Raw genomic sequence first — 25,695 nt, 5'->3', positions numbered from 1 at the left:
CCAAAAAAAACATTTTGAACCACTGTTAAACTATATACCGTCCCTTTAAATGCCTCACTTTCCATATGTAAGTTGAGAAGCTAAACTTTCAGCCCATATAGTCTGGACACCTGCTCCCGCCCCTATAGCTCATGACTGGGGTATTAACACAGTGTGGCAGTAATTTAACTGTTGCACTGCTGTTCACCTGTCCTACGACACAGACCAGCCCTCAGTAAATAATGGAAATCGTGTATTCAGTCCATCGAGACCACTCAACCCCCAGTGGATGTCACTGGCCTCCAGTAACATTGACAGTCTGCATTTAAATATTGGTTCAGTCTGTGAATTGGCTGGGTGGAGGACTGGAGTTGCCTTAAGGCCATCCTGACTGTAAAATGAGACGATGTTGACTGTAAAAAGAGGGGATTTCTGCCACAACTTCGGTAGCATTGAACATTGCTGATGAGTAACTCGCCGTAGTGTGCAAAATGATGTCAGCCAGCAACTCTCAGGAGATGACATCATTAGGATGATGAGATCAGTGCATTCGTTTAAAGCACAAGGAAAACAAACCAGCAAGTGAATAGCAATTAGCTGTAATATCGTCGGAGAAAATGCATGCTTGCTCTGACTATACCCGATGTCCTAGGTCACACAGGTCTGCCCATGTTATGCCAGTCACATATAGATTTACTTTTCTGGTCAGCGGGCACAATTTCGCAAGCCTTGGCGATATAGACCTGTCATGGCCGCTGCAATATCTGTAATCCCAGTCACTTCTAAAAGAGGGTAGTATTCTTTCTTTAACCTTGCGCCACGCTGCCATGTCATGCCACCATTAGCAGCACCGTGGTCCTGAACATGCCAGGCCTGTAGCGAACGCCCCACCGGGTAGCTAGAATGGATTCGGTTTCTCTCTTCTTCGTCCCATTCGATGCAGTAGGCGGGCAGTGCCATAAGTGATGCCCGGAGGATCTAAACCGCAGAGGGGGGCTAAAGATAGGGGGCAGTATACTATGATTTTCACCTTAAACCTTATCTTAACGAGCTTGCCCCTCCGTGAATAATATCCATCGCCAAAATAATTACCGCCCAGACCGTTTTAACTTTTCAAGCTGCTTGGGGGATGGGGGTGTGCGAAGAAATGTCAGTCTCAGGACGCCGATTGAATTAAATAGGTATCAATATTAAATTCGGCACCGTGGTACTAAAATTCAAACAGCTAGGCCTAATCCCCAAAAACATTTAAAATCCGCTTCTCTATGTGGTAAGACATACAGGGGCATATCCAATTAGCTTTCCGGGTTGGCGGTAACGCGCGTTACCTGCGCAGTATGGCCGGCAATACGCTACCGCAATAACGCGGATTTTCGTACGCAAACCCTGTGGGCGGCGAAGGAAAAATCCACGTTATGGCGGTGCCGCGGATTGACTACGCGGCCCGTTCCGGCGCCATCCCGCGAAACCGGAGAGCTGATTGAATATGCCCCACATCGCGTACCCCAAGATTACCCTCGACTCACCCCCCCTGGGACTAACCATTATAACAAGACACCCCCCAAGTTACCCCTTAACCCCAAATCCAAATTTCCCAAAACTACACCTCAAATTTAACAACCAACAATACTACCAGCCCCAATACCCCCCTCTCATAATAATCTACCCCCCACCCCCTAAAGTAACACCTCACCCCTCATATACTACCAGCCCCAATACCCCCCTCTCATAATAATCTACCCCTCACCCCCTAAAGTAACACCTCACCCCTCATACACTACCAGCTGCCCTCATAGTAATCTACCCCTCACCCCCTAAAGTAACACCCCCTCCCCTCACACACCAGTTACCCCCTTCCTCTCACTATATACCCCCTCAAACACCTCACAAAACTTCTCTCTCCCCCCTCACAGACTCTCCTCAGCCTCCTCCCCGCCGGGAACTACAACTCCCGTCACCCCCCGCGCGTCCCGTCTGTCACTCAGCACCGCCGGGCTGGGGAGAGGGGGGGGGATGTAAAACAAAAGAGTTCCCTCCCTCCCTACTGCACGCCGGCCTGGCCCCGCCCCCTCCTCCCTCCTCCCTCCTCAGCAGGGCGTGGCCTGGGATCCGTCTGGAGATCGTGTTACACACACAGGCTGGGAGAGGGGAGGAGCTAGGAGGGGAGGAGCCAGGAGGAGGAGGTGGGCAGCAGAGCAGGAGGAGGAGGTGGGCAGCAGAGCAGGAGGAGGGCACAGGAGGAGGTGGGCAGAGGAGAAGGTGGAGGGCAGAGGAGAAGGAGGAGGGCAGAGGAGAAGGAGGAGGGCACAGGAGGAGGTGGGCAGAGCAGGAGAAGGAGGAGCCAGGAGGAGGTGGAGGGCAGAGCAGGAGGAGGTGGGCACAGGAGGAGGAGGAGGGCTACCTCCCCCCCCTTCCCTCTCTCTCTCTCCCTCTCTCCTCTGGTTCCGTCTCTCTTGCCCCTTCTTTGTTCCCTAGCCTTTGTTAGCCATGCCTAGCCTGGTGGTATCAGGGATGATGGAAAGGAATGGGGGCATGGCAGATCTCACCAAGGACCGGGTGCTGGAGGATGACAGAGCTCTGCAGATTGCCCTGGACCAACTCTGCCTGCTGGGTCTGGGAGAGACAGAGGAGGACTCCAACAATAACAACAACAGCAGCAGTGGAGGTGGTGGAGGTGGCAGCAGCAGCAGTCACCCCCAGAAAGGGGAGAGCAAGTTGTGTGCCCTCTACAAGGAGGCAGAGTTGAGGCTGAAGAGTTCCAATACTACAGAGTGTGTGCCAGTGCCCAGCTCAGAACACGTGGCTGAGATTGTAGGAAGGCAAGGTGAGCAACTCCTTTGTCTCCCATCTCAACATTGCACCAGGGGGGTACCCCATGGGCACTGCCAGCATGCCATGCATTCTACCTGGAGGGATGGGGGGGGGGGTCCTTTGTCTGCTTGCTCCCTTCCCCTCATGCATGCACTTTTTATCATTCCAAAACATCCTTTGTTTGCAGTGAGGATGCATTTGTATCCTGATTAATATTTCATATATTGACCTCTTGTTTCCTGCTTTATTTGGAGATTGTGGGTTAGGGGGGGGTGTCTTTGTTGTTTGCCCCCCTCCCCATTCTCTGTCTCAGTGCACCCCCAAATACAAAGGAACGCAGCGTTTGCAGCAAACTTCTTCCACCCCCTGAAATAAGTGTGTTTCGGAGGGACCCCTTGTATCCGGCCCTGGGTCCTTTTGTTTGGGAAGATAGGACATTGTCACACACACACACCCTCCCACCCCTCTCCACATTGATGCTGAACAGGAGTGATCTATTACATGTGCCAATCCTCAGCCCTGCCTTTGTCTTCTTTGGGAGGGGACGTGCAGTCGTTTTGGTTTTTTTTTTGGGGGGGGGGGTGTTTAAGGTGGCATGGGGGTTTTCGTCTTGAGGGGTGGAAAGGGGGGGGATCTGTGTATTTCTACCTGGCGAAGTGCACCGGGATCAGCTGGCGTAATCCTTTTGTTGTCTCCTGCGTTTGGGCACTTCCTGGGGGATGCTGCAAAGAAGTTTATGTAAGGATACTGCTCAGCAATCTGTCGCTGTCTGTCTACAGGCTGAACGCGGTTACCGCCGCTCTGTGAAGGCATAGTCTGTATTTACATTCTGTGGAGGCTCGCCGCCTTTCATCCATGCAACTGTGCATCTCCCAGACCCCCCCCCCCCCCATCTACACCCCCCAAAATTCCCAGACCCCATGCAGCATGTACCCCTTTCGGAGCATGTTGGCGATATATGCAGGCGAACACTGGCAGTGGATTGTTGTCTTTGTTTGGGTTGTGAGTCAAGTGTGTGTGTGGGGGGGGGATAGGGTCCTGGTGCTGTCCAGGAAGGGGATTCTAGCACAGATTAGTTTGGGACCTGTACTACTTCCTTGGTTATCATGTGATGCAGCTTTGAATAGTTTGTGTGCAAAGTTGTGTGATGTTGTATCCTAGTTGCTATTAGTCCAGTGATTTGGGAGTCAGGCTTTTGTTCTCTGCTATAGGGATTAGGGGAGGACCTGTACGGTTAAAAAAGAGAGATACCACACCCACCTTGCTCGCTCACCAGCGTTCCTTGTACATATGTTTAGGGATGTATATATCCCGTACAGCCAATTATGTCCTGTTAATATCATGTTTACTTTAGGGCAGTGGTCAATGTCCTCAAACTGATCAGGTCCGTTATACGTTTCAATCCTTGCAACAATAGATGTAAAAATGTATTTCTTTGCAGTTTGCCCCCCCCCACAAAAGGCTATTTAGCTGTAGATCAATTTTGATTGTTGTATATAACATAGCCGAGTCTGTTCCGCAGAGCTTGCAATCCATATTTTTGAACGTGGCGGCTGACAATGGTCACGGTTCTAAATTAAATCTGAAGCCTCCCAGGCTGTAAAATTTTAGAAAGGCCTTTTGTGTTTGTTTTTAAGAAAAAAATGAAATTGTGAATGGGATTCTGCGTCAGGGTGTCTGAAAAAAGTTTCAGGTCAGGTGGGTGTGTTGCGGCTGCCAAGTTTGTAACCTACGTCTCGTCCGTAGAAGGGACCTCCTCGCTCGCTCTGGACCCATCCAAAATGCTACAGTGATGAGCACAGGGAAAAGCAAGAGGTCGTATCCAACTTTTAAGAGATGTTTGAAGAATTTTAGACTCGAGACCTATTTAAAAAAAAAAACAGTTTGGGTACAATAAATTTGGGTCAGGGGGACGGTGTAGGGTTTAGTGGGTACCCTTTGACAGATTTATAATACGGCGAGCCTGCGCTCTTTTAAAAATAGCGACCTTTGCCCTCTGGCGGATATCTGTAGGAGAGCGTGCTTTCGGCTGGTATGGGACTGCAGTGGTGGGCGCTAGATTGTTGGACCCCCGTTCCCCCCCCCCCCCCCCACCCACTCTCCAAATCCTGCCTTGTGTACAATGAACGATATGACATCATCATTATTTTTGCATTGTCCTGAAATCAATTCTTTAGACATTGGTGCAAAACGAAAAAAATAAATAAATGTCAAAGTGGTCTTTTTGGAGTTAAATTGGTGTTTTGGAGGCTCCTGTGTCAGGTTAGGTACCTGGTTTTGGTGCTTTTAACAGTTTTGGTTTAGGAGTTTTGTTGCTGGTGCCTTTGTAAGATCTCTACTCGTTCCTGAACCCTCTGTTTTTTAAAGCAGGAAAAATGCTTTAAGTTTAGTTGAATCTAACACACTTTTCCCACCAACGTCAGTGCTATAAACTTGAATTGTAGCCCACACGGACTGTCAAGTTGGTTCTTTGTTTGCTAAGGCACGTGTGGGGTGCATTGTTGTAAATAAAGTGCACTGGTGGAAGCCAGTAAATCTAGCCAGCAACAGAGGATTTTAGGGCTAGACAGATTATTTGGCTTCTCCAAAACGCCGATACCGTTAGCTGCTGTTATGGAAGGGAATTGGGAGATGGCGTTGGGGACTGCGATTGTGTGTTTTGGTACCCAACATGTGCTCGAGACAGAGGTATCACACAAAGCCCGCTTCGTTTTTTTCTGTTTGGTCGCGGTACAGACAGCTTTGTTATGAAACTGTTCCACTAGCCGTGAGATTATATCTGCGTCTCGTGCCGTATTCTCAACCGATGTTGGGAGCAATGGTTGCTGTGCACGTATTTTTAAGTCTTTGGGATGAGGCGACAAAGCTGGAAGACATGGGAGTTTTGAAAAGATTGACAGCATGGAAACGTAGCTAGTCAGTTGTCATATTCTGGGACTGCAGACAGGCTGATGTGCTATAAACCCTTGTTTATAACAAAGCATTGCTTTTTTTTGGGATGATTTTATTGCACTGGTGTTCCTAAATGTTCCCTGCATGCCAGGCACCACCTGTGTATGTGTGTGTGTGTGTCTGCAGCTTGCGGTAGTGCAGGAAGTGAGGTCTTGCAAGCTCTTTGTCTGGACGAATATAGACTTTTTTTTTTTTTCTTGCCTGCACATGTGCTACAGAGATGCAGAATTTTGCTTAAGCTTTTGTCTAGAGCAACACACACAACCCCCCCCAACAACTGCCTGTCCAGTCAGCTTCGTCACGGTGGTCTTTGCACCTTAAGAATTAGCACGCCAGGGCATTCTGCAAGCTAACGGTTCCCTCATTTGAATAATTCACATCCAAAATATTTCAAAATAAATAAATGCTTTAACTCGTGGATGTGCTGCACTTCTAATAAGGAACCCAGAATAATGGTTTCTATAGCAGAACTAAAAAAAAAATTTAAACGTTTCAGACCAGTCATGGCTTCTTGTCCTAAACAAAGGAACTCTGGTGATATTTAATATCTGGAATACAAAAGTGCATTATGGGCTAGGAAAGTCTTGGAACTCTCTGTTTAACCCTTCATAGGAGTTATGTCAGGAGTGGGGTGACCCTGTGTGAATTTCGATTTTGTCGTTATATTTTGCAAGTTCACTTTTGCAATCACTGTTCATTGTTAATTTTGGCCAATGCTAAATAGTACAAAGTTAATTAAACCTTGGCCCGATGATCGGTCTGACGGGTGAGATTGGCAGCAGTCTGAGGATTAGACAAAAGGGGCGACTTTGCACCAGATATCTGTCTTTTTTTTTTACTGCGAGAGTGCAAAATGCGCAGGTTGTAGCGATAACAGTTAGGGGGGTGTGGTCCCTATTTTACAGTCGCAGGAGAGAACCATGCGTGTTTCTGTTACCAAGGCATTGCAGAGGATTAGAGCAGAACCTACACCAAATTAGGGGTGTCTTTGGACTGCTATTAATTCGTGTCAGCCTCGAAAAATGTTATTTTTGTGTGTAGGTGTGATCATTTTTTATTTCGCAGACTTTTGGGATTTCTGCGTGGTAGACAAAGGGGGATAGGGTTGGGTTTTTTTGTTTATATATAATGAATGTGTAAGACCTCTTCGTACAGACTACGCCAAATAGATTATAGGTATTTGTGAATTAACCTGATGCTTTTTGTTTAGAATCTCCTGGGCGGGAATGACTGAGTATTGTGGACTCCACACGAAATAAAAATAATGTCTTGTGGGTGGGTGACATTGCAATGAATGTTTTGTAGATTACAAGTACTGAATATAGTGGTCACTTAAATCACTGACCTACGTAACCCGACTAACCTCCAAACAAGGGGCCCCGACATTGACCAGAAATTTTGAAAAGTCTCTTATTTTCCAATAATGTTATGTTGTATCTAATGGTCGGATCGTTTTGTTTGAATTTCGGCCAGAGGAGCTCACAATCAAAACATTTATTTGGGATTATTCCTGGTCTAAAATATATGGCACGCACATGTCTGGGGGCTGCGTCTAAAGATTTTAATGACTCTGCAGCCCCCCCTTTCGTAAGCTTAGTTTATACCCATTGTATCTGTCATCTGCCTGTTGGGCGGCTGATGCCATTGGTGGCTTAGATGGGGTGGTGGCAATTTGGGGTGTGCCGATTGTTGGCAACGGCAGACTCACGCGGTCTTCCGAGCAGGCGCAGTATTGGTAAACACACGCCACACTTTGGCGTGGAGCGGGATGCTTATGGGAAGGCGTGACACCTAATGCCTCTCTTCGTTAACTCTCTACGCCCGTCCCAAAACCTTTACAATGCCTCCTCCCCTGCTGAATTTGTCGCATGTATGGTACGGCAACACCAAGTCTTTTGTTTCGATTCTCTTGGCCGGAACACTTACGAAATCTTAAGTTTCTCCCCAAAAACTGCTGGCGAAGGTTTTCGTGACCACTTATTTAGAACCTTTCACTTTCAGTATGTCGGATTGTAAAGTTAACTCTTTTATCATCAGCTAGCCTTGGTACACCCAACACACCGAATTTGTATTAAATATTAAGTATAAGCTTGTTTTGGGTTTTTTTGCGGCAAGATGTGAGTTTAAATGTTCTTACACTTTTCAGCGTGTAAAATGAAAGCTGTTCTTTTCAATGATTGTGCCGTGAAGTTCTCTAAAACTGTCTAAAGTTCCCGCAGGAATGTACAAAGGCCTCAGCTCCTACTGTCGACGGTTTAAGTCATTGTGGCCCACTGGTTAACGTGCTTTCATCGGAGTTACTTGGCTTTTGTCTAAGCCTGTGTGAGGCAGCGGGACTGAGAAGAGAGTTTCTGAAAGCTGATTCATGGCTTGCAATCCTCAACCGTATTGTCCTTCCACACACTGCTGCTTGACGCCAAAAGAGTTAAAAAGTTTACTTTGGGTGTTTCGGCTAGCTGGTCCGTTTTTCGGCAACAGTGATTGCATATATTTTACAGAAGTATTTTTTTTTTTAAATGTTTGCACTATAAACCGTGTTTGTTTTTAAATTTTATTACCCTTCAATTTTTATTTCTTTTGAGAACCTCTATTTGCAGTCTTCGCCTGCAGACAATCGGGGAGTGCTGCCGTTTTCCGCTTGTATCGGAGCGCAGGACATCTGGTTAATGCAACTTATCTCTCTGCCATACGCGGAGTGCTAGCATCTGGCCTGTATGTTATCTTTTATCACTTGGGATATAGTTACTTGGGAAAGATCGACAAACACAGCGTGCACCTCTGCGACAAGGGGGTTCTTGTTGACCCCTTCCCATTGTTCTGCAAGAGACTTAATATATTTTATCTGTGCGTCGTGCATGGTTGAGTTAGCCAATGAATAGGACACTTGTTGCAAGGGGATTGGGCTTTTTTTCGGCAAATTACATCAAGATAGGCAAAATTCGTGCACGTAGCCGGGATAGAACAGACTTTGATCTCCTACGTTGACCGGGCCTTGAAACGTACGTGGTTCTTTTGGCATGACATAGCACCCAATGTTCATTGGGTTGTTTGTGGCTATTAGTGAGGGACCACAAGATCGTCCTTTCTTTTCAAAGACATTTAGACTAAGCGACAAAAGAATTCCATCTTGGAAGTACCAGATACGTATCTTCGAGCAAGAACTGGCACAAGGAGCTCTAGAAAAACAGGGTTTCGGAGGTGTCTAAGTCTCCACGGAATGCAAAGGTGAGGAGGTCAACCCCGTAGGTGGGAAGCTTTGTTTCCCAAAGGAAATAGACTTAAGAAGAAGGTTAGCATGCTTCTTTGTTGTGCGTTGGTCCAACCCCACCCATTCCCCCACCACCATCCACCCTCTCGTATCCTCCTCTTGTTGATCTTGTCTTGGCTGCTAGCCAGCCCTGTGTAAAGCCAATTTTAGCATTTAAAATGACTCGACGTGAAGTATTTGCAACCTGCATCTGTTAGCGAGAGAGTGTCAAGTCACTTGGCGCCTCCTTTGCCCCCGTTACATGCCCACCCTGGTGATGTTTGGCATGGCAGCAGGCCAAGGTGATTGCAAATTGCAATCCTTCGAAAGTGTAAACGCCTCTGCTTCAAACTGATCTGTCCTTTTTGTCTTCTATGCAGGTGGACCAGCGTTGGCTGGTTGGACCAATACAGGTGGATTTTCCCCCAAAAATAATCGCCATCCCCGAGATTTATCCGATCAGTGTTGATTTTGATGAATGATAGTCCAGTGTGTGGCAGGATTTAATTACGACTGGCGCAGAGGCTTGGGCGGTAGGAGATAACGCAGGTTGACCTCTCCTAGACCCATTCTGGTCTTATAACGATCAAGTCCGTCCCGTACATTGTCCCTCTGTATACCGAAATGTCCTACATGTACACCAATGTCTCGTCCTGTTCCGTATTGCGATATAGGCACAGTAAACTTAATAATTATCAAACCTCGGCTGGGAGATGTTGGTACTCATCAGATGAGCCCCGTGAGAAAATTGTTTCCACTTTTTAATGAAAATGGCTTAAACTTAGTAAATATCTTTAAAAAGAAATGCACGCAGTAAGAAAATTCAGATCCTTCATTAGACCATGAGAAGAATTGAAATTCATTGGTAACTTTTCTGCTCACTTCTGGAGGGAAAATAAACCTTTCATAAATGTGTTTCTAACCTATCTACTTGTGAACTGGAGAGTTCAGCTGACTAGCAGTGAATGTGAAAGTGGGTGAGATTGTAGTGTTTTTGTGTATGTTTCCACCTTCCCATGGCCTATGTCAACCCTCCAGTGACTTTTATATAGCGCGCATTGTTTTGGTGGCTTCCTTCCGTTCCTTTCAGCCAGTTCTATATATCATCAGGTAGAATTGTTTACTGCCGGTTCCCTGGGTTGTAGCAATGAGCTGTTTACTGCCTACAGTTGTTGTGTCCGATGTAGGGACGCTGAATCCCCAAGCAGCTGCAATAACATTTTTTATTTTGTGACCGAAATACGTACCTGAAAAATAGTGGAAAAGGGTCTTTAAAAAAAACAAAAACGCAGCATATTTAGTAAAAGTTACAGGAGGGTACACTGTATCCAATCCACTTTAAAGTCATGTTAAGGTGCAAATGTTTATAATATCATGTTATTCCTGTTAGAACGTGAGAGGACGAAACACGCTTAGCAGGTGCGGGGGAGTAGACGATCCAAGTAGACAATTATCGTCTGGTAGCCAAAGTGCATCAGAGATGGGGGGGGGGGGGGGGGGGGGGGGGGGGGGGGGGCATTTCTGAGATTATCCACCCCACCCCACCCCTTTGGATGTCATAATAAGATGCTCAGGAGGTCAGATAAGACGTGTGCTAATCAGGTCAGATGATATGTGGCATATGCTGTTGTTGACACGGTGTGCATGCTTGGCACACGCAAGTCTGCGTTTGGACATAGATGTGCGAGGTCTCAGGCCTGTCCTAACGCACGGCCTCGCTGAGGTTCTGAGAAATCTTTGTGGCCGTCCCAGGGCCCACTCACACCCTCCCCGGAGATTGAGGCCTTTTCAAAAGGGATTATTTCAACCTCCTTTTGCAGCAAGTGAGACTCCCAAACTATTAACTTGTTAGTGGCCCGACCAGCGATCCCACACTCTATGGTAATACGGATGAAATTCAGAAGGGGGGCTGGTGGGTTTTAAGATCATAGCAACAAATATCTATTTTTGCTTTCATTTCCACATCTAAAAGTCCTATTCTGGAGCCATTTGAGTCCCAGAAAACCACTTCCTGGGTGGTGTTTATTGCAAAATGCGCCTGTCGGTTTTAAGCGCCGGAGGCAGCCATTTTTCCGGCTTGATCAATACGACATCGCAGTTCCTAGAGCAATTGACAAGGCTGCATATTGGTCCAGCCCACAAACATGGCCGCCTCCGCTGTGTGTAGCTGACAGAAATTCCGATACATCTGTTCACTTCGCACCTTTAGCGGCAAAGACTCTGCGTTTCTTTGTGTGGTAAGCGTGTACTATATAGGTCAAATTGCGTGGCGAGCGTTTTGTAGAATACATTGTATAATTTAATTACGCAGTGCAAACAATGACTCCCTGTGGAGATTCCATTATTGTTGCGTAATGAGCCTTGCCAAAGGAGCTCACTATCTAACGCTTTAACGGAATGTGCTGTCCCAGGGAGCTTACAATCTAGTGGGTTTAATGGGAAGTTGTGTCACTAGCATCTTGCAGTCTAATAGTGTCTGAAAGAGAAATGTTCCCCTGTCGTTTACAAATATATATATATATACATATATACAAATATACTATATACCAGATAATGTCCCCAGGAGCTTACCATCTAGTGGACGTGTGATTTAGGTAGAATTTCACAAAGAAATAAAATAAATGAGTGTTTATCTTCTTTATTCCTGGCCTAAAATGTAGGGATATAAAATGAGACTGTGTACTATTTATAGAAAGTCTTATTGGGGCAGAAAATACACTTTCTGGTTCCAAAGGGGGGTTGTTGTTTTTGGAGAAAATGCCGTTTTAGTAATTAATTGTCACGCTGTTTACTCCAGGTCAAAGCTTACATCCCAATGACGCTGCCTAATTATTTTCTAAGTGTACGAATGTGGCGTTATATAAGAGAGTTTAGGAGGGTGCGTGGACAAGCCATCAGGCTGCACCCCCCCCCCCCCAAAAAAAAAAAAACTATTAACAGCTGGGGGGGGACGTGACCACTTTTACAATAAAAACCTGGAAGGCTTTTAGTAGACTATTAGAGCAGACTTCATTTCCTAGAGCGCAGAGACCCTCGAGAGACCGCGCCATCAATAGGAGCATTGTTTGTTCTCAGAGAGACCTAGGCAGTGTTCTGGGTGAGGGGAGGGGGTGATGGTAGATTAATAACCCCCCCCCCCCCCAAATATGCTTGGGTCCTTCCATACACCTATTTGTTAACCTCTCTTTCTCCCAGGTGCTGCCTGGGGCTTCCTGTTGGTGATGCGTGGATGCATCCCAAAATTTTACCTCAATCTAGTCTAATCTGCCCCTCGTTCAATCCCCGATTTATCTAATCTGCCCCTCGTCCAAGCGGCGCCTTTTCTAATCTGCCCCTTGTCCAATCTTGTCTAATCTGCCCCTCGTTCAGTCGCCGCCTTGTCTAATCTGCCCCTCGTTCAGTCGCCGCCTTGTCTAATCTGCCCCTCATTCAATCGTCGCCTTGACTGATCTGCCCCCCCGCTCAGTCGCCGCCTTATCTAATCTTCCCCCCTCGTTCAGTCGCCGCCTTGATTAATCTGCCCCCCTCGTTCAGTCGCCGCCTTGACTAATCTGCCCCTTGTTCAATCCCCACCTTGTCTATTTTGCCCCTTGTTCAGTCCCCGCCTTGTCTATTCTGCCCCTCGTTCAGTCCCCGCCTTGTCTATTCTGCCCCTCGTTCAGTCCCCGCCTTGTCTATTCTGCCCCTTGTTCAGTCCCCGCCTTGTCTATTCTGCCCCTCGTTCAGTCCCCGCCTTGCCTAATCTGCCCCTCGTTCAATCCCCGCCTTGTCTAATCTGCCCCTCGTTCAATCCCCGCCTTGTCTAATCTGCCTCTTGTTCAATCCCCGCCTTGCCTAATCTGCCCCTCGTTCAATCCCCGCCTTGCCTAATCTGCCCCCCTCGTTCAGTCGCAGCCTTGTCTAATCTGCCCCTCGTTCAATCCCCGCCTTGCCTAATCTGCCCCCTCATTCAGTCGCAGCCTTGTCTAATCTGCCCCTCGTTCAATCGCCTCTTTCTCTAATCTGCCCCTCGTTCTATTCCAGTCATATATTTTGTGCCTGATCTGCCTTTTTTGTTCCATCTTAATTTTCATCTTGAGTTCAAAATCATACGATATCTGGTCTGCTGAGTTATTCTGGTTTATCAGTGCTGAGAATCGTCAGCTGTTTACCACAGATTTATTGTCACTTGTTAAACTTTTAATTTTGACAGCCTATAAGTGATCCGACAGCCGCGCTGGAAGCCTACAAATACAGTGTTTGTTGCCATTTATTAAGGTGATTAAATGAGCATTGTCTGTGAAAGACTGTTAAACCCCCATCTTCAAGTTGCCTTATGTAAAAGAGGTAATAATATCATTATTGAATGTTTGTATGCGTTGTCGTCCCTCGTCCGAACCTGAGATGTCTGACGTGGGGCTTGTTTGTTGTGTAGCTGATTGCAAGTCAGAATTATATCATAGACATGTCGTTGGTCTATAGACTTAAAGGCAGGAAGTTTGCTGAGCCTAGGAGAAAAATCTTCCCTCTTGGAACCACTTTTATATCAAGTGTTTTCAATTGTGACATTTTTATGTAGTTATTTGCCAATGTTGTTGTTATTAGTACTTTTAAATAAGTTATTTTGGTTATACTATGCTAGATTTCAATGCCCGATGATGCATATCCGTTTGGATTGATATTGCTGATTAAAGAAAAACTCTGAATATATAAGAATTTCTCCTGCCGTTTGTACTGCTTCAGGTGTAAATGTTGTAATACTCTTTTCTTTTCTCTTTTAGGTTGCAAAATTAAAGCACTAAGGGCCAAAACGAACACATACATCAAGACGCCGGTACGAGGGGAAGAACCGGTGTTTATGGTGACAGGACGCCGAGAGGACGTGGCCATGGCGAGACGCGAGATCATATCTGCTGCCGAACACTTCTCCATGATAAGAGCTTCCCGCAACAAGGCCGGAACCGCTTTCGGCAGCGCCCCAACCCTACCCGGTCAAGTCACCATCCGGGTCCGGGTCCCCTATAGAGTCGTCGGCTTAGTGGTGGGTCCCAAGGGAGCCACTATCAAGAGGATTCAGCAGCAGACCAACACTTACATCATCACGCCAAGCCGCGACCGAGACCCGGTGTTTGAGATCACCGGGGCGCCGGGGAACGTGGAGCGGGCCCGAGAGGAGATAGAGACGCACATTGCGGTACGCACCGGCAAGATCCTGGAATACAACAACGAGAACGACTTTCTGTCCAGCAGCCCCGATTCCGGCATGGAAAGCCGATACCCAGAAAGCTGGCGAGTACACGGTACAGTGGCTGGTTGCAAACCCCTTTCCACCTTCCGACAGAACAGCCTGGGGTGCATCGGCGACTGTTCGGCAGAGCCCGTTTATGAAACGCCGCGACTGAATGATCAAAACGAATTTAACTACGGCTATTTGTTCCCCAACTACAAGCAAGAAGTTTATTACGGGGTGGCGGAGACCGGCGGTCCGATGTGGGGCGGGCAAGAGAATAACAGCCCTACACCGGGCATCTTCACAAAGCAACAACGCTCGGGGAGCAGTGGCACAATCCAGACCAACGCCACGCAGCGGTCTCCAGAATCCAGCCTTACTAGCTTGCCAAGGAGGAGCCAAGGGGATGCTCTGCCGGGATTCACCAAACTCAACGCCACTCGGAACTCCGTTTCAGGAAGCCGGGAGTGTATGGTGTGCTTTGAAAGTGAGGTCACGGCGGCACTGGTTCCCTGCGGACACAACCTTTTCTGCATGGAGTGTGCTGTGCGCATCTGCGAACGCAACGAGCCAGAATGCCCGGTATGCCACTCTTCTGCCACTCAGGCCATCAGAATATTTTCTTAAGAGCCACGGGGGGGGAGAGGGTGGGTAACAGGTGCTGGACTTGTGGTGCAAAGAGGTCAAGAAACAATATTTAAACTCCATAGTAAATCCTTAACTATTATCCGAATATTGCATCGAGATATCTGAGGCCTACAAGAAATCCTCTCGCCGAGAACTATGACGAATAGTTGTTATCCGGTTATAAAGGGTTATGGGACTCCCTTACCACCGGTTACAGCTGATTTTCTGGGACACCAGTGCCCATAAGAAGCCAATTTCTTGATACCAGGTGTACGTTTTTTTTTTTTTTTAAAAAAAAAACATTTTGGAAAAAGAAAAGTTGTTTTGTTTTTTTTATTATTTTTGCTACAGTTTAACCACCAAGTCTCCATGTTTTATTATTCTTTTTAATGACTTTTGGTTTAGTAGTAGAGTTCCGTCAATATTCACCACAATCTACACAAAGTACAGTTTTATGATCTCTGCAATGACAGAGGGTCCCAGACTCTAATCTGACGGTTCTTGGGTGCTGCAAGGTGGGGGAGGGGTTCACCTCTCGGAAGTCTCAACGGGCAGCGTTTGCAGAAGGGCTAAATCGAAGCGGAATGGGGACAGATCGGTGGGCACTCAGGGGTACGACTAGACGTCTGCAGTCCCCTCCTCCTGCGCGCCCCCAACGACGCCCTCTCTCTTTCTGCCTGACCTATCACGAGCGGGAATCTTATGTCATCATTACTAGCAAAAAAATAAATAAATACAAAGTTCAAAAACAAAGACTGTATTTAACAATCTCTGGGAACCTGCAAACATGAGGACACAACAATTACCTCGCGCTCAATTCCGATGCAGCTCAGTCTACCGTTTGCAGTTTTATTGTTATTTGCTGTAATTGTTTAATTTTTTTTTTTATTCAGATGTACAATTTCTGCCAGGATTACTTTGTAGCACCACAAAAAACTACAAGAAACGAAAAACCTAAACGATCAGGACTTTTTATGCATGGGGAGGTCTTGCTTTTTTAAAAAAAAAACTAAAATAAAATTGAATAAGTAAATGGAAAAAAAACCAAAACTTTAATTTTACTGTGCACTGAAGCTGGGGCTCCGGGACTCCTGGTCCTCCTTAACTCAGACGACTGCCGCTAAATCTGTTTTTGGCGTCTACGGCCATCGCGACAAAGGGTGATCGTATACTTTTTTTTTTAAAGCGGGAACGGAGGAACGCTAGACTTCCGCTTGTGACTACGGAACTTTTTTTTTTTTTTGTTTGTTTTTTAAATACTTTTTTTTTTGTTTTTTTCCTCATGAATGCAAAAGTTAAACAAATAACGGTATAAATCGTTATTTTTCTTCCTCTTAACTGGACCAGACGGAACATTTTAATGAAAAATGCAGATACGTTGGACCAAAGTTTTATGTGCTGGGAAAAAAAATTTGTTTTAGAGGGTGCCATGTTTAATCTTTAGCCTTTGTGAAGATGTTTAAAGACCACTTATCGAGTTAGGGTCTCCTCATTGACCTTTAATGACAGAAATGGGGAAGCAGTCTTAACCAAGGGGGTTGTGATATGAACAGACTGCTTTGGTGTAACTACCACTTCATATATTTCCCCCCCCTTCCTTTTCCAATTGATGCAGGGTTAGTTTGTCCCAAATTTTGGTGCTTCCTTAGAACGAACGTTCTCCTTCACATCATGGTTTTGGAACTAGATTGATGCTAGATCATGGCGTTATCTAATAGAAGGAGGAAGTTCTAGAACTGTTTTGTTTCATTGAATGAACTATAAAAATATCCACATTTGAAGACCCCGTAATACACATCGAAAAAAACCTTCTAGCCATTATCCGGTGGGGATATGTTCCATTAAATATCTTCCCCGACCAGAGAGAGAGGTCCTTGTCCTTCATTTCACCTTGGGTCATTGGGACAGGCCTTTCCGTCATCTCGCTCCGGTGATAGGCCCTTACCAATTCTTTCACTGTAACCCTATATGACATCAAATGCATCAGAATGTGGTAACTGTTGTTCCCACCCTGCTCCAACAAATGACACAAATGTCCTTTTGGGCAAATTTTGGAGTGCGGTGGGGGAAAAAAAAAAATCACCCAAAATTTGGGGAAGCCTAAATTTTCAACAATTTTTTTTTTTTTTTATGTATTTTTTATTCTCCAAATGATGTTTTTAAACTTATGTAGCAGTCTTTATAGCTTGTTACAGATTAGCAGTATTTAAGTTTTTTTTGTTTTTGTTTGATATGTAGCAATTTACTTTCAAAAGGGACCTATCCGGGAGGGAGGGGGGGTAACGATTTCAGGTCAGTTTCGAGGGGGACCTGTATAGTCAGGTCTCAAGGACAGAATAGGCTCAAGATGGGACATTTGAGGGCATGAGTCTACGTTGTCTTGAGTACGGTTGAATATTTAATTCCGCTATCCAAGCTTTGTAAGGTCTTTATAAAAAAGTCTTCGGTGAGAATGTATTTGCTGCACTGGAGTACTGACCTTTCTTACGGACTTAGTCGTTTTTTCCGCTATAGCTTTAGCTAAACTTTTGCCTGCTCCATCATTACCACTTACATCCACCTGGAAAATGTAAAGTACCGGCAGCAGTCCTCTCGAACTCCGTCCGAGGGTTTTAAATTGCATGCAAAAAAAGCACTTGGGCTCCATGGAACAAGACTTTGGATAGAGTTTGAGTTTCTTCCTATAAATCGGGGACATTATGAAATTGGACAGTGCTCCTGTCCTCTGTGTTGCAGGAATATTAACAGCCAAACACTTTGATAACGTTAAAACCCTTATCCACTAAAGTGCAGGGTCTCCGCGGCAGTTTACTGTGTCAGAAAACCCAGTTTTATTTTGCAATATCTGTCGATTAGTCCCGTTGGAGGTACATATCCCTCTTCGGAGGCTGTTGTACTCTTTAAAAATCACTGTATCATAAAGGAATTCAACTCGGTTAAAGGTCTGTCGTTACGCAAACCTGTTGACTTTTAACCTCCGTTCAAAATGGCCGCTGTCACGTACAGGCAGATGAGGTGGCCATTTTGTCGGCTCAAGCGATATCCGTGCGACTGCAGCCAGAACTAGGGACTTGACTCCTGAGGTATGAGGTCTCGGTGATGTCATTAGTGAATTTGTAAAGGCTGCAACCTCATGAATATTCATTTCGGCCACTGTTTGTAGGTGGCCAGGTCTAACTCCAGTCTGGAGTTACTATACGAAGCGCCGTAGCCGGACAATGGCCTTGGCGCTTAGTGCTGCATATTCAAAATATGTCCTTTCAATAATCATGCGGTTCAATGTGCACAAGGCTACTGTAATGCATAGCAACCGGTCAGGTGTTGACTTTCATTTTCTAAACTGCACTGAAAAATAATAAAATGAGTCGGGATCTGGCTGGTTGCTATGGGTTACAGTACCTTTGTGCACTTTGCATTCGATTATGTTGTCTGTACATTTCAGATTTATTTTTACCTGGCAGTAAAACTGCATTTATGGCCGTTTCGGGCATCTGCCACTGTATGGCCATGGATTTAGGAGTGTCTACATTTTTTTTGCCGGAAGCCACAGGAATTTCAGAAAGGCGAGAAATAGGACAAATCTGGGTTGGGCAAAATTTGGGTTTCTATTTAATAGTGCACCTGTCACGGGGAAGGCAGCCATTTTGTGGACTGAACCAATACTCCATGAGAATGCAAGGTCAATTCGCTAGGACTGCGCCTCTGGAGTATATCGCTGTGAACAAACTCTGCGATGTCCCAGTGAATTGATAGGCTGCATGGCACGCACATGTGGTCTCGGCCAAAATGTGTGTTTCTATCTAAATTTAATTTAATGGAAATAATTGGCTTCTGCAGGAATGTGTTGCTAGAAGCTTTGATTAGTACAGCGCATAGTAGATTAATGGAAGCAAAAGTTGAGCGACTTTGGGGTAACCGTGACCATAGGAATTGTTAGAAGGGGAAGCCCAACCCACTCTTGTGTCCTGGAGGAACCTGTAGACTGGAAACTTAGACAGACTATTTCCTAATAACCTCTTAGGAGCCTTCAAATGCAATTTGGGGGAATTGGCTTTACCTGGCCAAATATTCTGTATTCCTTACCTGTTTAACCATTTCAGGGCTAGAGGGAGCGAAGGGTTCGTTCCCATACCAAGCTTCGTGTGGTTCATCTGCCAATTATACACTTTCTCCCTTCAAATCCAAGTTTTTATCCATCTTCATTCAAGAATGTAGGACTACACAACTATAAACACTAGAAAGAGAAATATAGAACAATATACTTAATGACACAAAAATATACTGTGATATGATCATCAGAAATTATATAGATAAATGTATGTTTTATTCTACACAAAGACCAAATTTTGTTTATATTTAAGGACACAGTATAAAAAAATAGTTTTAACTTGCCCCAAGATTTAAAAAAAATAAAAGAAAAAATTGTATTTAATAAAAAAAAAAAAGTTTGGAGGGGGAGAGTTTTTTTTTTTTAAATTATTTAAAAGTCTATTTCTGACCCATAAGGAGGCCATGACTGTTAATAGATCTGTAACTATTTCATTTCTAATCAAAAGGTAAAATAAAAAAAAATAATAAAAAATAGAGGCAAAAAAATAAATGACAGCTTAAAAAATTAGATCATTTCTTTATAATTTAATATTCTATTTTAATAAATGCATTTATTACGTGTAAATGTAGGCAGGACACATGCTCTGAAGAAAAAAAAATACTTTTTATTGGGTAATTTATTAAAATAAAGGATTTTATTTTATGATAAAGTAATCCTTAAGCTTTCGAAACATAGATATGTAGACAGGAAAAAAATTAAAACTTTTTGTAGCCAGATACTTAATTATTTCTTTTTTAAATAATAAAAAAAAAAAAAGTTAACTTTTTTTGTGTGCTGGACAGTTTTGCTGTTGATGAAGAATTAGCGATTTAAATGCCTTGTCTAGTGATTTATCACATCATTGTGTTTTAGAGTATTGAACAATTAATGCCTTTTATGCCTAAATGAAACTCCCTAGAGTGGTTTTGGTTCCTTTACTGAGAAGTAGGGGTCCACTAAGAGCTGCAAAGCAGTGTGTTGTGGACCCTTCCAACCATCAAGGAGTTAGTTTGACCCACCAACGTCAAAAGGGGCTTTTATACACAGCGTGCTGTTTTAGTGATGTAAACGCAATATTTTGTAGCTGGGGATTTTAGAAGCTTATACCGTGACTTAGCTAGTACATCGTACGCTTCATTTCTGGGGGGTAGACCAGCAAAAATGCTGTTGCTTTAACGGTTCTGAAATGCCACAATTTCTGTATTATTATTATATTAGTTATTTTGTGTTTTACCTTTTTTTTTTTTTTTTTTTTTTTATAAATGCATATATTTTTGGTTGTGTTGAGGAGGAACATTCAATCAATGTTTTTTTTTAAGTTGAGGGCTGTCCATTTGACAATTAATTTTAAGTCGGTTCACTAGGAGAATTTGCAGGAATGTTATCATCTCTATCTGACTTGGGTGCAAAATGTCTAGAAAAATTGGGAGGGGTAGCATAGTTTAAAATTTGCCTCCCAAAGCAATTTAGCCACTCACAAATATCCTTTCCGTTTAGGTACAGGCTCTTAGAGTGATGAGGAATTGGTCCCAGATGAATTCTGGATCACAGACAAAAAGACCAGTTTGATCTGTTCCAAATTTATACGATGCACAACAGATTTAGGGAAGGCCTTCTGTTATAGGATAGACCAAAAATGTACTGGGTGTCAATTAAAAAATAATAATAAGATACATATATTTCCACTAAGATGAAGAACACAATGCTGTTTGATAGTACTGAAGTTTAGATTTTGGGGTTTTCTTGACACCCAGAGGTTGTGTAGGACGACATTGGCAAACTATATTTACAAAACAAAACGATCATAGCAATATTGATCATATTACAATATGGACCACATGAAACATATAATGGATGTCTCTATTTTTTTAAAAAACAAACCACTGCTAGAACCAGCTACTACTCCTCTCCCCAGGCACCTCCAGCACTCCTGACATTCTTCCCCCCCCCCCCCCGTGCCCTTAGCATAATACAGATTTGGCATCTTGTCGAGCATAAGGGTCTGATTTAAAAAGGAGGGCATCCGCTGTATTTAGGATAGCAGACATTTAGGGACCATTGTTATGGACAAACTCCTTTGTGCATACTTAGAGATTTAGATTTTGTTTTGTTTTTTAAAAAAAACAACAGGTTATAATAAAATTATAGTGTAGAGTATTAACCCTTTACTGTTCAACTGTCCTACTTGTCCCCCTGTATTAGAGGTCAAGGGGAGGTAATACGCTTAACCCTTAGGCCACTGGAGAGAATTATAGAATCATTAGGTTCTTCTGCCCTCTGCAGGGAAAAGGTTGAAAATAAACCCATTATAACAAAATATTCTATTAAGACTTTTTCTGTTTGTTGTTTTTATATATATTTTTTTTTAACCAAGTTACCAAAATATAAGGAGTTTTATTTTTTTTTTATTTTTTTTATTTGTTTTATAAATCGCATGTATATACATTTTAAGGAAAAAAAATTATTTGAATTTTTTTAAAAAATCTGCGACGCTGTTTGTAACATTAAATAACAATGACAGCCCAGCAATAAACTGTGCACTAAAGGAGAGAAATGCTAGCAAACTTGTAGCCAAATGTCATTTTTTTTTTTTTTTTTTTATGGGGTTATTTTAAACCCCCTACTATTTCAGGGGGACATGTTGCAGAGCTGGTCCCAGCCGAGGGGTAAACTTTTTGCTTACATTTTATTGAAGGACTTATAAATAAATAAAAGCTTTTTTTTATTATTTTATTTTTATTTTAGTGTGGTTGGTATTTAAAATGAAAATTGTACTATTTTGGAATGCAGGGGTTAAGTCAAAATGTCATTTTCCCTCCTCACCCCTCACAAGTCCTTTTATTTTATTTTTTTATTTTTTTACACTTCAAAACCAAAAAAAAAAAGTTTTTATTTTGTTTTTGTTTTGTTTTTATACTCTATTTGTCTGCAAAAAAAAATAAAGTGGGCTTTTTTGTTCTTAGGTTTTTTGTTTCACATTGTAAACAAAAAATTGTTCCTACTATAGCACTTAATATATTGGGAAAAATAAACAGAGGGCAAGCTGGGAGATGTAATTTGTCCAGACTTGTCCGCATAGCATTTTTGCAAATAGCTTTAACATTTAGGGCCCAGGATACAGTAATCGATCTGAGCCAAAATGCATAGGCTGAAAACGAAAAACTGTAGGAAAAGATTTTTTTTTAAATAAAACAAAACAAAAAAAACTTTATATAGAGGGTAATACAAACCAGGATGGCTATTTAATACTCATATATGAAAGGACATGTTCGTGTCTTATTACATATTTTTTTCACTTCAGATTTTTATTTTATTTTTTCGTTACCTCATGTTACCGTGTTTGTGGATGGGCGTTCTGGCGCAATATCTGCATTGTGTGTTTTTTGTTTTTAATTTTACTTTTTTTTTTTTTTATTTTACTTGAACAAAACTGACTGAAATTTCCGTCTTGAGATATATAATCACACTCCATGCACTTTATATTCTTTTTTTTCCTTGTTTTATTTTTCTTCTTAAATACATTTCATGAAAAAAAAATATATGAATGGGAAGAGACGAAGGGGGCGGGATTCAAAGTATATGCATAAAATTATATACAGCGCTGTGTTTATATCTCGTGGAAACGAGGAGAAGAGTAAATAGTCATGTTCTTCCACCTGATTATTTTGTTTTCCATTTTCTCTGGAATGAATGAAAAAAATAAATAAAGGCACCTGAACAAATGACAGTGAATTATATTTGTGCTTTTAACTCAACTGGTGCTCCATAACACTAAAAGTCATTGATTCTCTTCCATACGACTGGGAAATTGCATATTAGGTCACTGCTTCCTTTTTTTGTTTTTCATCTCTACCGCTCTGATTAAACTTTCTGCTATCTATTGTTTTCTCAAGATGCCTGCCAATTAACTTGGGGGCTCTCACCGTTGAGATGTTCCAAAACTTGCCATCCATGTGTTGATTTAAGGAGATCGGCGCATCCAGCCAATCTTGCCTATTTGACCGTCCATATCCCATCCCAAAAAAACACACATGAGCCGTTTGCAGAACCTAGATCTAGTCCTGTTTTATGGATGTTTTATATTTTTTTGTTTTTGTTTTTTTATTATTTTTTAAGCAGATAGTTAAAGCATACATGATGTTGCACAACTTGTAGAAAACAAAGAAGGGAAGGGTTAATGTATTAAATGTGCTGAATTGACATTAAGAACTTAATTTTATTAAAGTATTATTACTTAAGAAGCAATGTCTCTGTCCTTTGTTGGTGGAGGGGTGGGGGGTGTTTTACGTATTTGTTTAGGTTGAAAAGAAGACATCCATGGAGTTATAAATCCTCAGCCACCCATTGGCAAATCAAAACAAATCTAACTAAACCCACTGCTCGATAAAGAGCCACTGAGATTGGGTATGCAACGGGAGAGATCACGCTCAGTTATCCAGGCTGGCATTAACTACTTTGTCCATGTCTCCATCTCAATCCACAGATCTATGCAAAATCTTTATGCTTAGGGTAACTGAGACCAAGGTAAAATGACTATTAATGGCAAATAGTAGGTTTTTATGCAATTTCGTTGTTCAAAAGTTAGAACAAAAATATAGGACACGAGGATGTAATCCCTGGTGTGAAGGACAACAGAATATTCATATGAAATTTGTACCCTCTTGAAGATGCTAAAAACTACACTCCAGGTGATCTACCAAAATGATGTATACAGTGATATCACTCCCTCTCTATGTCCTGGAGATCTGGTGTATAGATCTGATCACTATACTGTAGGTGAGATATTACCAGTGATGTATACAGTGATATCACTCCCTCTCTATGTCCTGGAGATCTGGTGTATAGATCTGATCACTATACTATAGGTGAGATATTACCAGTGATGTATACAGTGATATCACTCCCTCTCTGTGTCCTGGAGATCTGGTGTATAGATCTGATCACTATACTGTAGGTGAGATATTACCAGTGATGTATACAGTGATATCACTCCCTCTATGTCCTGGAGATCTGGTGTATAGATCTGATCACTATACTGTAGGTGAGATATTACCAGTGATGTATACAGTGATATCACTCCCTCTCTCTGTCCTGGAGATCTGGTGTATAGATCTGATCACTATACTGTAGGTGAGATATTACCAGTGATGTATACAGTGATATCACTCCCTCTATGTCCTGGAGATCTGGTGTATAGATCTGATCACTATACTGTAGGTGAGATATTACCAGTGATGTATACAGTAATATCACTCCCTCTCTGTGTCCTGGAGATCTGGTGTATAGATCTGATCACTATACTGTGGGTGAGATATTACCAGTGATGTATACAGTGATATCACTCCCTCTCTATGTCCTGGAGATCTGGTGTATAGATCTGATCACTATACTGTAGGTGAGATATTACCAGTGATGTATACAGTGATATCACTCCCTCTATGTCCTGGAGATCTGGTGTATAGATCTGATCACTATACTGTAGGTGAGATATTACCAGTGATGTATACAGTGATATCACTCCCTCTATGTCCTGGAGATCTGGTGTATAGATCTGATCACTATACTGTAGGTGAGATATTACCAGTGATGTATACAGTGATTTCACTCCCTCTATGTCCTAGAGATCTGGTGTATAGATCTGATCACTATACTGTAGGTGAGATATTACCAGTGATGTATACAGTGATATCACTCCCTCTGTGTGTCCTGGAGATCTGGTGTATAGATCTGATCACTATACTATAGGTGAGATATTACCAGTGATGTATACAGTGATATCACTCCCTCTCTATGTCCTGGAGATCTGGTGTATAGATCTGATCACTATACTGTAGGTGAGATATTACCAGTGATGTATACAGTGATATCACTCCCTCTATGTCCTGGAGATCTGGTGTATAGATCTGATCACTATACTGTAGGTGAGATATTACCAGTGATGTATACAGTGATATCACTCCCTCTATGTCCTGGAGATCTGGTGTATAGATCTGATCACTATACTGTAGGTGAGATATTACCAGTGATGTATACAGTAATATCACTCCCTCTCTGTGTCCTGGAGATCTGGTGTATAGATCTGATCACTATACTGTGGGTGAGATATTACCAGTGATGTATACAGTGATATCACTCCCTCTCTATGTCCTGGAGATCTGGTGTATAGATCTGATCACTATACTGTAGGTGAGATATTACCAGTGATGTATACAGTGATATCACTCCCTCTATGTCCTGGAGATCTGGTGTATAGATCTGATCACTATACTGTAGGTGAGATATTACCAGTGATGTATACAGTGATATCACTCCCTCTATGTCCTGGAGATCTGGTGTATAGATCTGATCACTATACTGTAGGTGAGATATTACCAGTGATGTATACAGTGATTTCACTCCCTCTATGTCCTAGAGATCTGGTGTATAGATCTGATCACTATACTGTAGGTGAGATATTACCAGTGATGTATACAGTGATATCACTCCCTCTGTGTGTCCTGGAGATCTGGTGTATAGATCTGATCACTATACTATAGGTGAGATATTACCAGTGATGTATACAGTGATATCACTCCCTCTCTGTGTCCTGGAGATCTGGTGTATAGATCTGATCACTATACTGTAGGTGAGATATTACCAGTGATGTATACAGTGATATCACTCCCTCTATGTCCTGGAGATCTGGTGTATAGATCTGATCACTATACTGTAGGTGAGATATTACCAGTGATGTATACAGTGATATCACTCCCTCTATGTCCTGGAGATCTGGTGTATAGA

At 43.1% G+C, this 25,695-nt stretch overlaps 1 protein-coding gene across 1 annotated transcript; it reads left to right on the top strand.

The window, feature by feature from the left end:
* The first annotated feature begins 2,366 nt into the window (after nucleotides 1-2,366).
* Nucleotides 2,367-14,827, top strand: MEX3A (mex-3 RNA binding family member A). The gene is made up of 2 exons (XM_075193361.1): nucleotides 2,367-2,803; nucleotides 13,750-14,827. Exons 1-2 carry the CDS (start codon nucleotides 2,467-2,469, stop codon nucleotides 14,823-14,825), a joined length of 1,413 nt encoding a protein of 470 aa, XP_075049462.1. The 5' UTR covers nucleotides 2,367-2,466; the 3' UTR covers nucleotides 14,826-14,827.
* The last annotated feature ends 10,868 nt before the right edge of the window (nucleotides 14,828-25,695 follow it).

This window comes from Mixophyes fleayi, chromosome 12, assembly GCF_038048845.1.
Source record: "Mixophyes fleayi isolate aMixFle1 chromosome 12, aMixFle1.hap1, whole genome shotgun sequence".
Classification (NCBI taxonomy): Eukaryota; Metazoa; Chordata; class Amphibia; order Anura; family Limnodynastidae; genus Mixophyes; species Mixophyes fleayi.
This window is presented reverse-complemented; position numbering and strand designations above follow the sequence as displayed.

Coding starts and splice junctions, on each gene's coding strand:
- MEX3A (XM_075193361.1), top strand. CDS start 2,467: ATGCCTAGCCTGGTGGTATCAGGGATGATGGAAAGGAATGGGGGCATG. Junction 2,804..13,749: donor TGAGATTGTAGGAAGGCAAG/GTGAGCAACTCC, acceptor TTTCTCTTTTAG/GTTGCAAAATTAAAGCACTA.